The 13,709-nt window shown below is 51.3% G+C and overlaps 1 protein-coding gene across 1 annotated transcript; it reads left to right on the top strand.

Moving 5' to 3' along the window:
- Nucleotides 1–6,342: 6,342 nt before the first annotated feature.
- LOC119112447 (ATP-dependent RNA helicase DHX8) lies at nucleotides 6,343–13,321 on the top strand. The gene is made up of 3 exons (XM_037236640.1): nucleotides 6,343–6,490; nucleotides 9,138–9,580; nucleotides 9,893–13,321. Exons 2-3 carry the CDS (start codon nucleotides 9,188–9,190, stop codon nucleotides 13,187–13,189), a joined length of 3,690 nt encoding a protein of 1,229 aa, XP_037092535.1. The 5' UTR covers nucleotides 6,343–6,490; nucleotides 9,138–9,187; the 3' UTR covers nucleotides 13,190–13,321.
- Nucleotides 13,322–13,709: the final 388 nt, after the last annotated feature.

Raw genomic sequence — 13,709 nt, forward strand, 5'->3', positions numbered from 1 at the left:
CTAGGAAAACAAACATGTTAAATGAGATTGCAGCGCTAAATAACAATGATAATGAGAACTGTCAAGATAATAATCGCTTTATGTGTATACATGCATACATGCATGCATATACATTTATTTATGTTGGAATGCTTTGTCAGAATCCTTTCTTTTATGCATGTTTGATGAAAAATAACTACTGACCCAGCATTGACGAGCTTTTTGACGCATCGCTCTAGTTTCCGGGCCTTTGGCTTGGTATCGTCGCTTAGATTATAGATGTTTCGCACAAAACCGCTCATATATTCATTGCTCCTTACATTCTAACGTTTCGAGATACTATCTCATTGTCGGAGGAGGCTGAATGGCGCAACAAATAAGTTTTGAGCATTAAAGGATAAAACATTGTGCACTTCTATTGGAAAACCTCTTTTGGTACGGAGAACATAAATGAAGCATAACTAATTGAAGTAAGACAGAATCCTATTTCACTCTGATACGTATAAGAAACACTCATAATGGGATCACTACAAAAACACAATGAGAACACTATTGCCACAATCACGCCAATGGCGCTCACCTCCCACCACCCAATAGTTCAAGGGTTGTGCAGGAATTTGTCTGTCTGTTTAGGGCCGGAGGGAGTTCGTTAATGAATACGCTTTCCCGAATTTGAAGTCGTCTCCCGTCATTGCACGTCCGTAAAATGTCAGTGTTGTCTGTCAGTTGTTGTCGTGTCAATGTCGTGCCGTGCTCGTGTCGCATGTGGTCTAGAGGTGCCCCGTCATGTAAGTCATTGTCAGGCGTCGTGAGAGTATCGTTGTGGTCACACCAATGTAGTGTATGTGACGAAGTTTGCAGCCTTCGGTGTTGCATTTGAATTATTACACTACATTGGTGCATTTTAGTTTGTCGGGTTTGTCTGGGCTGCTTCTCATAAGAAAGCTATATATTTTCTTATTGCGATCATAGATGATGTCTATTTTGTGGTCGGGTTTGCCTTCAACGTGTCGAGAGATAATTTCCCGTAAAGCTTTTGGTCTTGTTTGTGGGCAGATGCCATTTCATTCTGATAGTACAGTTTGACGGTTGGTTGGAAGTCTTGTCCTGGTTTGCTGTCAAAGTGTCTTGTCATACGTCGTTGTATTTCGTTTTCAACATCAGAATTTGAAAAAAAACCGTTATTCCCCAAGATCTGTGTGATTCTGATCAATTCTGGATGTAGTCCTGTCAATCAGAGCAGTGCTTAAATGCTCGCCTAATGAAGGACCTTATGACGCTAATTTTGTAACGTCGAGAACACTCACTGTCAGCATTTAAGCACCGTCCGTTGTTAGTCTGTTTTCGGTATACATTCGTTTTGAATCGTTTTACTTATCCATCGACAGTCAAGTCAAGAAAGGGTATTATGTTTTGCACACTTAGCTGTGTTGTGAATTTTAAACCAGACGGGTCTTCAAAGGTGTTTTTGAGATGTCCTAACTGGTCAATGTCCGCAACTTTCACAAGGATATCGTCTACGTAGCGGCAGTAAATGTCCGGTCTTATGTCGTCATTTTGTAGTGTGTCGGCTTCTACGTGTCCCGTAACAAATTAGCGAGTAGAGGTCCTAGAGGTGAGCCCATCGCAACACCCTCAATTTGGCAATACATTCGGCCATCATATATACAAATTTGACAATGCAATCGGCAATACATACGTTGAAAGATCCTTTCCGCGGGCCTGATGTCGCCTGAAGCGGGGTGTCGCGACGATGCAGTCACCGGTGAAGCAAGATAGAGGGTAAGAGAGGTGGAGGATATTCCATGATTATAATGCGCTTGTCACTGCGGCAGTGGACGACCATCTATTAATGCTTAAATACTTCAGCTCGCAGGCAAAGTGTGGTGTGGTGTATGCCTGTCACTGTGCACATGCAGTTGTTGGTTATTGGGTAATACTAAAAGCACTTTGGTCGAAGACGAAGTGAACTTATGTGAGAATTATCTAATAGTGCAATATGTACTTCGTGAATCGTTCTATTCTGACACTTAGCGGGCCTGCCTAACGCACAGGTTACATGCTTGATACACAAATGACGTCATTGCCTGGGAGTTTGTGTTATTGTGATTCGGTTGGCATTACTGCAATGTAAGTTTATAACCCCAAAAAACGTTGGTTTTTGCTGTTGGAGCATTTTTTATGCTATGTTTTTATGTGCATTTTATGTGTTGCTATCTATCTCCTGTTCCCCCCCCCCCATTTTGCGAGGCCCGTTTTTCCCAAACCAGAGGCATCGTAACCACCCGTCAATCGCAAAAATTCAGACCGAGGCCCATCATGAAGCTAGAGAGTAATGAAACGGGCATAAAAGACACTTTTTATGCCAAGAGGACCGTTGTCTGGATCATGAGGCCAAATGTTGCGTTAAGAACTCCCTCTGCGGTTCTGGAGGCCCATTAAAAACTAACAAAAACCGCTCTGTGTTAAGAGGCACTCTATATGCAGGAGGCCCCATCTCAGGAACAGGGGGCCCCTTTCACGCATCAGATAGCTCCTCATCATGATGCTCTGTTTTCGTAATACCAGGCCCTCTGGCTAGATTTGGAGGTTTCCTTCGCGAATCGGAAACATTCCGGTTGGGATTAGAAGGCCTCTCTTTGCATCCTGAGATTCTGTTTTAGACTACCGAGGCCGTTTTCTAGATCATCAAAAGGCTCAAAGCGTTTTTCTTATTGTCGACATTTATCTACTTGGATATGATGAATGTAACAGCTTGATAGAGAAGCACATGCCCTCGATTCTTCTACCTCTTGAATAAGACACTCCCCAAGAGCCGCCTCCCCCTCCTAACACGCCTGCGAGGAGACCCTGCTTTTTCGAGGAGGTCCCCTTGAAAATTTTGCCCCCCACTCAAAATCCCTGGCAATGCGCCTGGCCAGAGACACATTCCCTCCCTTTTCATCTTTTTTTTTACCCAGCAGGAGAGTTCTGAGAGAGGGATATCATCACCATCGCTTGTACTTGGACGATGTGACTCACGACTTTTGGTTTTCGGAGATGTTTGTCTACTAGAGCCAAAATTACCATTTGGAGCTGATACAACAGGCGGAACTTAATCCGCATGTCCAAAGACAAGACAACTGTCCGAATTCGGACGGTCTTGGTGGTTGATCGCGAAAACAAAATACACGATATATGCACTTTTGTTTTGCTTGACAGTTTGTCGTTTATTACCAATGTGACATCACTAGCGGATTTTAACATGCTATGCAAAGGTTTCCCGTAATATGTGGGCTTTGATAACGAGTTAACAGCGACCGAGTTTCCCCAAAATGCACCACGTCGCCAATTTCGACAAACCAGATTTTGCCCTTTGACGGTAGTATAATTTGTTTTTCCTGTGGCTTGAGTCCAGGTGATGCCGAACTTGATGATGAAAGCGATGCAGATTTTCAAGCACTGATATACTACTCTGAATATCTGAAGACATTCCTCTCAAAAACGGCATCGTTTTCGTCTTCCCGCTGGCCACCGTAAAGTGTAAACCGTGGTCCGTCGCTGCGCCGTCCACGGAGAATGCAACGCCGAGCGTGGGGGTTTTGTTCCAAGACTTGCGAGCGCACATGGTCAAAGCTGTTCTGCACTTTTTAACGACACGGTTCTGAGCAAAGGTTGAATATTCCCAGACGAACACAGGCTGGCCGTGCCAATACAAATTCATACCCCACTTCTATCCGTACTCTACATTCACAAAGTCCCGTATAACCAGAAAACAAATTCGGCGCAGCCCCTTAGTGCTAGCGGCTTAGAAAACGTCCGCTGAACCCTTGCAAAACGGATAGCGCTGGTAGGTTCTCCTGGGAAATCATTTAACACCTGGTTACTTCAGCTTATTGACCTCAAAATGCAAACAGAACTGCATTTTCGGTGGCGTCTCGCTTCTGTTTCAGTTAAAGACGAATATTGTCATACAACGAAGAAAATTGTGCCACAGGAAATCAAGCTGGCTATATTCAGCGACGCTGCTTTTTGCGGGGAGACTTTCACAAGGAGGGAGCCCTCTGTCAACCCCGTGTCCCTCCCCACCTTAACAAGACTGGCTACGCCCCTGCGTAGCCACACATATCACACACACGAGCGCTCAACTTCCTTAAAATTTAGCATTCACCCCATGGACTTTGACTAAAAAGAAGTAACCAAAATGACTATCATCCCCGCCCCGCTTCCCCAAATTAGGAGAACTTCCGCTGATTCCACGCCTATGTGGGAGCCGCCTGGCATCCTGCGCTAAGCACTGATCGTAAATTAGTTTTTTTACGAATTTAAATACCACAGTGTCCCGAGAGTTATAATAAACAAGGAAAGGCCATCTTTTGTTACGAGGCACAAATGTTGCCACGAAAGACTGAGCCGTTGGAGACCGGCGTCAAAACACAGCCAGAACCAGGCTCACACAGGCGCGCGTGTTGCCCACTGCTTGTTTGGAAGGGCTGCGTATTCGTTTTGCCCACTTTGTGTCTCTGTTTGGACGCGCTACCCAAACAGACTGTGCTCAGGGGTGAAGAAAATGTAATTATTGGAGCGCACTGCAACTGCCATGATACACATAGAGGTTCATGAGTTGTGCTATGTGCGTTGTTCTGGCTAAATACAAAGTTATCACAGGTACATCTCTTGCTCTTTTGACGTTAAACACAGCAACGCACATAAACGTCCTAAGAACAGAACATAGGTGGTTCGACACTGACATTGACTGAATAGACAGATAGGGACCGAGCACTGTCGGCCCAGCACACAGGTGCCGATCGAGCACGGCCGGCCTCGCAGACAGGCAGACCGGGCACGCCGAAATGTAAGCAGGCACGGACCGAGCACTGTCGGCCCAGCACACAGGTGCGGACCGAGCACGGCCGGCCTCGCAGACAGGCAGACCAGGCGCGCCGGAATGTAAGCAGGCACGGACCGAGCACAGCCAGCCCCGTAGACAGGTGCAGACCAAGCACGGCGGAATGTAGATGTGCACGGACTGAGCACGGTGTATCTGGCACATTTAGCGCAAAAATCGACAGCAAGCACACAACAGACTCGCCGCGCTCGCCACTCAATCGCAGCACCGGCCGCGGCACGACCATGGGGTATCCCACCTTTCTGTACTTTTCATTTATCTGTTGCGTTGATTTCCTTTAGATCAGGCGCGTACGATTTGATCAGTCGTACCAGTTTTCTCGAAGTCCTTCTGAATAATTCAAAATTTTGATTAGAAGTATCCGCCCCCGCGGGAAAAGCCTTAGTTGTCTCCCAGCTTACCACTAGGAAAGTAATAAATTTCATTTGCCTTGCTTCTCCAACGCGTGTGTTCTGTAACGTTTGCAAGACATTAATGCGTTAAAATATTTGTGTACAAATGTTACGAAAGCTTTTAACACTTTAATAGAAAAACGATGTGCGAATATGAAGCTATGATTCCATGAAATCAACGAAATGTTATACTATGGCTTTGATTTCTCCCCTATGACGTTAACCACGGTGGCTCTTTTCGAGGCGCACTTTGGCTTTGAGAATAGAAGTATCACATGACTCGTCTGACGCACTGGTTTAAGCTTCAACCAATGCACTTCTCTTTAACAGTCCCTTGCCCGCTGGGTCAATCCTTTTTTTTGCCCACAGCAGTTGAGGTGCGCACGGCCATCGTCATGACAGCGGCAGTCTCGACTGCAGTGAAGAAATTTAGTGTTTTTACAAAGCGTTTGCAGGGTCCTTTGGACTCGAAAATAATCAAACTTGACGCCCTTAATATGTCCTGATGGTGCTGCAGTCGCATCGCCCAGTGCTATTATTAGTCTAACTAGTCTCGAGGGTTCCCCATGGTGAATTTTTGAAATATGCTTTATAGGCGGGACACTTTCTTTAAGGCTGCTGCATACCTCATCATACTTGTCGCTATATTTTACGCAATCAGCTCACTGGTCATATCCATCTCCCACATGCAGTTTGTTCGTTATCGGTAAGAATACAGCCCGATGTTGCTGCCGCCCTGTGATGAATAAGTCCATGTACATATTCACTTTTCAGGCTATCGCATTTTAACGATTCGCGGCGTGGGCTTGCAAAGCATAGCATTATGTTTGCCATGCAATTGGACGTAAGGGGTTTTTGATTATATGCACGTACCTCTGACTGATTTTTATCACCTATGTAAATATTTCAATGTTCCTGCTTCCCGTCAGCATTACAGCATCAAAGGACAAGGTACCGGCGTCCAGCGACCCATCGCGCATTGAAGTCTTGGCATCAATGACGTCATGCTAACGTTAAGCGAAGATGAAGCTAAAATCGGCGGACGGTTTACCTCTCCTACACAGCCTTGCAGTTGCCCACGGTTCGCATCGGTAACGTAACGTGACGCAAATTGTTTAACGCAAAGCGAATGTAGCGAAGTTGCACTGGTGGCGACAGACAGGCCTAAGTAGGCTCGCGGCTGTCACCAACTCGTCTTCATAGCACGAAGAACGTTAGTTTAAGGGAAAAGGTAAGAAATGAAAAGGAAAAAGTGCTGGAACAAATAAATGCAAATTAATTGTCAGCTTTTGGTGTGTTGGGTAGTAGGTGCTAGGTAGCAAGCACATCACTTTTGGTATCATGCTAATTTTGTATCGATCAGTTTCCTGCAGGCGCCTAATGTTTTCGTCATGTGAACTCCACATGTTGAGCCAGTTTGAAAAGGTTTGGCAAGTTTTACAAATGCTAATTTTTGGATAGAGATAAAGAACAATTAACCACAACAATGTTTGGACTGGGATAAAGGACAATTGACATGAGGCAGCTCTTAAAAGTACAGGGCAGCCCAGATGAGAGCTTTTGCAACACATGCTTTCCTAAACAGTGGCTGGTGTTTTGGTCACAGATTGTGGCAGGGCTGGTCATAAAACACCATCAATGACAATAGAAGCCATCATTGGTTCCATTTACTACAATTTTTTTTTGCTGTGAATTGGACCCCATTCTAAGCTTTTCACGAAGGCAGTTCACCTCCACTTGAGATTAGAAGTTACTCTTCCACAGATTAAAGGAAGACATTGATGACATATATTCAGATGGCCTAAATCCAGAAAAATAATCCTTTGGGGGTAAATTGTGTGTACCTTTTTAGTGGAGCCCCCAGTAGATTTTGGAAAATGACACCACTGAGTACTGGTGAATGCCTGAGCACTCCTAATTGACAGTGACAGATGCTCTATTGGGTGGTCAAAGTAAGCTTTCATGTGTTGTGTGTGTACTGGATTGCAGAAAACACACTGTGTTGTACATGTCCAGTTAAAGGATGATATTGCAGCAATGATTTCAGGGCATGTATGAGTGTTGTGAGTGTTCCTGAGTGTTGTGAGCCAGTGTGCAGTCACCACCAATTTTAATTTGAAGAGGACTAAAGACTGGAGGACTAAAGACGGTCCCTGCATTTTGGACAAAACTTGAGTGATCTTGAGTGCTTGAGTGCTTGAGTGATCCCATGATACAGGTATGGCACGCCACCAGCACCACAGCCCCACCAGCATCCAGCATCAAGGATGCTGCGATGCTCATTTTACTGCATCACCTCCTGTGACACTCACACTAGGAAGTTATTGTGCTTAATTCCATCTCAAGAAGAGACACAGGCCCATGGGTGCCAGTTTGCAAGACATCCTTCCATTGCACCAAACTCAAAAGTGAAAAACTCAAACTCAAACTCAAAACACATTGGTCTGGGCATGTGAGTATCATGTGCACACATTTGCTCCCAAGTCAGTTCAATATAAAATTGTGCATAATTTCCCCACTGATGTTGGCTTGAAACTATAGAGGCATAGAGGTTGGTTAGGTTAGGTTAAGGTAGGTTAGGTTAGGTTAGGTTAGGGTTAGGTGAGGGTGAGGTGAGGGGAGGTGAGGTGAGGTGAGGTGAGGGTGAGGTAGGGGAGGGTAGAAGAGGGAAGAGGGGATAGAGAGAGAGGAGAGGGAGGAGAGAAGAGAGAGGGAGGAGAGGAGAAAAGGGAGAGAAGGAGAGAAGGTAGAGGGGAGGATAGGAGGTCAGGTTGGGACAGGGGGTGAGGTTGGGTTAGATAGCGAGGGGAGAGAGAGAGAGAGAGAGAGAAGGAGAAGGGAGCAGAGAGAGAGAGAGAGAGAGAGAGAGAGAGAGGAGAGAGGAGAGGGAGAGGGAGAGGGAGAGGGAGAGGGAGAGGGAGAGGGAGGAGAGAGGAGAAAAGAGAGAGGGAGGAGGGGAGAAAGAGGGGAAGGAGGAGAGAGGGAGAGGGAGATAGAGGAAAGAGAGAGAGAGGGAGATAGAGAGAAGGAGGGAGAAGGAGAAGAGAAGAAGAGCGAGACTGGGGAGGTAAGTATAGACCTGGGTAGAGTGCCTGTGTGCCAAACTCTGTACTGCCTATTGACTCCGTAGCCATGGTGATATTGTCTGCAAGTTGCTGCTACACTGCACAGTTAAAGTAAATGTCATTTTCACATTTAGAATAAGGGGATATTTCATGATATATTGTACCAAACACCTGAGTTCTTCACCTGTTAGTAGTTGCAAGATGCACGTCCTATCTGGCTCTGAACAACCAAGTGCACTTGTAGCCAGCTATTATCCAGCAATCATCACTCTCTCATGTGGGAACTCTGTTCAGGCAGACTGTGCCAGTTCTGCAATCAGCCCAGGCTGTGCCCAATGTCCAATTCACATTTGTATTTTTGCTACTTATTTATAACCTTTTAGAAAATTTGTTGTTCATCCCAGGCATGGGCTGACACAGGTAAATAGGTGCCAGGTGACCTTTGTCATCAGTTATATCTGTGAATATGGCCCCCCATCCAGACCTTAACTCAGTGCTTCTGTTTAACACATCCAGTTCCCTTCCCTATACCACTGGGGCATCAATGTTTTGTTGAGACCTGTGTGTTTCATTTTTAGAATTATGCTGTACCACAGACAAAAAAGCTGAGAGGGGCCCAAATCCACTGTGGGGCCACTCATCCACAATATTGGTTGTTCCCTGCAGATTCCCAGTTCCTGCTGCATCACCTAGGGTTTTTTATGATGTACCTGCCGGATCTGGTGCAGTTGAGGGCAACCCTCAAACCCAGTCTGTCTGAGCAGGCTTGCCATGTGAGTTTGTCCTGAAGTGCCATTCCCTGTGTGTCATCAGAGTACGATCGGTCGCCACGGTCGCGTGCGCACCGGCTCTCAATCGCCGCCATGGCCGCCGAGATCGAGCAGCTGGAGCACCTCTCGCTGGTCTCCAAGCTGTGCACTGAGCTCGACAATCACCTGGGTATCAACGACAAAGACCTGGCCGAGTTCATCATCGCGCTGGCTCAGAAGCACACCACGTTCGGCGCCTTCAAGCGGGTGCTGGAGCAGAACGGTGCTGAGTTTCCCGACTCTCTGACGGCCAGCCTGCTGCGCATCATCCAGCTTATGCGGCCAGTCGGCGCCGAGCCGAGCGCTGCCACCGCGGCCACTGCCGCCGCCGAGACTGACGGCGGCCGGTTGGACCCGGGGCACACCCGGCAGGAGGAGCGGCGTGCCCTCGTGCCCGCGCTCGCCCTGAAGAACGACCCCGCCATGAGGACCATGCTGATCGACGAGGTGGGTGAACGGCAGTGTCATTCCTCCCCCCCCCCCACCCCCGCTAGCATGACACGAAGTGGTTTTCGGCCCGCGTGGTGGGTGTCTTTTTCGTGGGCGACCGGCATCTACGTTCGTTTGCGTTAATGGATGTTCGTCTGTTCTGCCTGCCAGCCGGCGGTTACCGCGACAGCCCTGTCCAGTTGGTTGCTCAATATTTACCAGATGGTAAGATTGCCTAATTTGTTCAGGTCATTAGTGAAACAATGTTCTGCGGTTCTCAAAAACAGCTCATTAGTGCTGTTCTCAGTATGCATTCCTGCACATTCACAGATAAAAAAGGAAGACGGGGAAGCCAAAGTCAAGCTGGAGAACGACGCCCTCATTGACGACGCGATGGGCGCGCTCGAGATGCTGGCACCCTCCCGACAAACTGCAGTTAAACCAGAAACCGACAGGCGGCGCCGAAGTCGCAGTCGGAGTCGCGAGAAGCGCCGGCGGCACAGCCGGAGCCGAAGCCGCAGCGGCGACCGCAAGCGCCGGCGCCACCGCAGCCGCTCGCGCTCTCCAGGCCATCGGCGCCACGACGAGTCCCGATCGCGCGACCGGTCTCGGCGCGAGCGGTCTCGCTCGCGAGACCGTTCCCGCCGCGAACGTGACCGACACGACCGGCCTCGCCACGAGCGGTCCCGCTCTCGCGATCGCAGCCGCGAACGACGCCGCAGCCGCGAGCGGCCGGCACTGGACGACGAGCCGGTGGTGGGCAAGGTATACGACGGCAAGGTGGTCAACATAATGAACTTCGGCTGCTTCGTGCAGCTGGAGGGGCTGAAACGCCGCCTGGAGGGCCTGGTGCACATCTCGCAGCTGCGCCGCGAGGGCCGCGTGGCTGACGTGAACGAGGTGGTGTCGCGCGGTCAGGCCGTCAAAGTCAAGGTCCTCTCGTTCACCGGCCAGAAGACGTCGCTGACAATGAAGGAGGTGGATCAGCAGACGGGCGAGGACCTGAACCCCAGCCTGGCCGTACGCGTGGCCGACGACGGCCTGCTGGCGCGCAACCCGGACCGGCCCACCGAGCAGCGCGGCGCGCCGGCCATCGACGACGACGCGCTGAACGCGGTACGGCGCGTGCAGCGGATCTCGTCGCCGGAGCGCTGGGAACTGAAGCAGATGATCGCCGCCAACGTGATCGACAAGTCCGAGTACCCCGAGTTCGACGAGGAGACGGGTGTGCTGCCGCGTGTCGACGAGGACGATGCGGAGGTGGAGATCGAGCTGGTGGAGGACGAGCCGCCGTTCCTTATGGGCCACGGCCGCGCGGCTGCCGACCTCAGCCCGGTACGCATCGTCAAGAACCCGGACGGCTCGCTGGCGCAGGCGGCCATGATGCAGGGCGCGCTCTCCAAGGAGCGGCGCGAGCAGAAGATGGCACAGCGCGACGCCGAGGCGGCGCTGGCGGCGCCACAGGAGCGGCCCAACTGGAATGACCCAATGCCTGAGGTGGACGCGACAGCGCGCGAGGGCGTGGGCGGCCGCGGCGGGCCCAGCGGCTCGCTCGGCCAGGACCTGCCCGAGTGGAAGAAGCATATCACGTCCGGCGCGCGCGGCTCCTACGGCAAGAAGACCAACATGAGTATTATTGAGCAGCGCCAGTCACTGCCCATCTACAAGCTGAAGCAGCAGCTGGTGAAAGCCATCACCGACAACCAGATCCTGATCGTGATCGGCGAGACAGGCTCTGGCAAGACGACGCAGATGACCCAGTACCTGGCCGAGGCCGGCTACACGGTCAAGGGCCGGATCGGCTGCACGCAGCCACGCCGCGTGGCGGCCATGTCGGTGGCCAAGCGCGTGGCCGAGGAATACGGCTGCATGCTCGGCCAGGAGGTCGGCTACACCATCCGCTTCGAGGACTGCACTAGCACGGAAACGGTCATCAAGTACATGACGGAGGGCATGCTGCTGCGAGAGTGTCTCATCGACCCGGACATGTCCACCTACTCATGCATCATGCTAGACGAGGCGCACGAGCGCACTGTGAGCACGGACGTGTTGTTCGGCCTGCTGAAGCAGACCATCAAGCGGCGACCGGACATGAAGCTGGTGGTGACGTCGGCCACGCTCGACGCCGTCAAGTTCTCGCAGTACTTCTTCGAGGCGCCCATCTTCACGATTCCCGGCCGCACGTTCCCGGTGGAGATCCTCTACGCCAAGGAGCCGGAGACGGACTACCTGGACGCGTCGCTCATCACCGTCATGCACATCCACCTGAACGAGCCGCCCGGCGACGTGCTGCTCTTCCTCACCGGTCAGGAGGAGATCGACACGGCGTGCGAGATCCTGTACGAGCGCATGAAGTCGCTGGGGCCGGACGTGCCCGAGCTCATCATCCTGCCGGTGTACTCGTCGCTGCCGTCGGAGATGCAGACACGCATCTTTGACCCGGCGCCGCCCGGCTCACGCAAGGTCGTCATCGCCACGAACATCGCCGAGACGTCGCTCACCATCGACGGCATCTACTACGTGGTGGACCCGGGCTTCGTCAAGCAGAAGGTGTACAACTCGAAGACGGGCATGGACTCGCTGGTGGTTACCCCCATCTCGCAGGCACAGGCTAAGCAGCGCGCCGGCCGCGCCGGCCGCACCGGGCCCGGCAAGGGGTACCGGCTCTACACAGAGCGCGCTTACCGCGACGAGATGCTCACCACCAACGTGCCCGAGATCCAGCGCACCAACCTGGCCGCTGTGGTGCTGCAGCTCAAGGCCATGGGCATCAACGACCTCATCAGCTTCGATTTCATGGACCCGCCACCGATGGAGACGATGGTGATCGCGTTGGAGCAGCTGCACTCGCTGTCGGCGCTGGATGACGAGGGTCTGCTGACCCGGTTCGGCCGGCGCATGGCCGAGTTCCCGCTCGACCCGAACCTCTCCAAGATGCTCATCATGTCCGTGCAGCTGCAATGCTCAGACGAGATCCTCACCATCGTCTCCATGCTGTCCGTGCAGAACGTGTTCTACCGGCCCAAGGACAAGCAACAGCTGGCGGACCAGAAGAAGGCCAAGTTCAACCAGCAGGAGGGCGACCACCTCACGCTGCTCGCCGTCTACAACTCGTGGAAAAACAACAAGTTCAGCAACCCCTGGTGCTACGAGAACTTCGTGCAAATCCGCACGCTGAAGCGGGCCCAGGATGTGCGGAAGCAGCTGATGGGCATCATGGACCGGCACAAGCTGGACGTGGTCAGCTGCGGCAAGAACGTGGCACGCGTCCAGAAGGCCGTCTGCTCCGGGTTCTTCCGCAACGCGGCCAAGAAGGACCCACAGGAGGGATACCGCACGCTGGTCGACTCGCAGAACGTCTACATCCATCCGTCATCGTCGCTGTTCAACCGCCAGCCGGAGTGGGTTATTTACCACGAGCTGGTACAGACAACCAAGGAGTACATGCGTGAGGTCACCACCATTGACCCCAAGTGGCTGGTAGAGTACGCGCCCTCTTTCTTTAAGGTGTCCGACCCAACCAAACTGTCCAAATTCAAGAAGAACCAGCGCCTGGAGCCGCTGTACAACAAGTACGAAGAGGCCAACTCGTGGCGGATATCCCGCGTGCGCCGAAGACGGAATTAGCACGGCCCTGCTCGCGCTCCTCTGCTCCCTATGCGCTTGTGTCATCGCTCGCAGCGCGAGTGTCATCGTGTCATTCATGCTTGTCGTGGCTCGTCGAAGCTAGACGAAAGAATATATTTAATAGGAAATGTCTGTAGTTTGGGTATGTCACCTGTCATGTGACAGAAAGGGAGGAATGGTGACACGTGGATAGATGCGGCATGTCAGTAAAACTAATCTAATGCCGAACATTATGCCCGATGTCTGCACGGATCGGTGGCGGGTAAATGCTTTGTGAAGGCGTGGCTGGTCGCGCGGAGCGTTTTTTGGTATTTCCTCGATGATGATGGATTCAGAGGGCTGTTATCAAACAGCCACATCAGAGCTCTCATGAGCTGATCACGCCGACTGCATCAGGAGCCGAGAGCTAGAGGACGGCCTGAGACCTTTTCAGGCGCTTATTCCATGTGGCGCCCTGGATGCCACAAAAAGTTATGCAAAAGTTGACGGATTTTCTCCTATCCTCCTGCGCAGACCATCG

The sequence above is a fragment of the Pollicipes pollicipes genome, unplaced genomic scaffold (genome assembly GCF_011947565.3).
Source record: "Pollicipes pollicipes isolate AB1234 unplaced genomic scaffold, Ppol_2.1 Scaffold_7261;HRSCAF=8764_pilon_pilon_pilon, whole genome shotgun sequence".
In the NCBI taxonomy this organism is placed as follows: domain Eukaryota; kingdom Metazoa; phylum Arthropoda; class Thecostraca; order Pollicipedomorpha; family Pollicipedidae; genus Pollicipes; species Pollicipes pollicipes.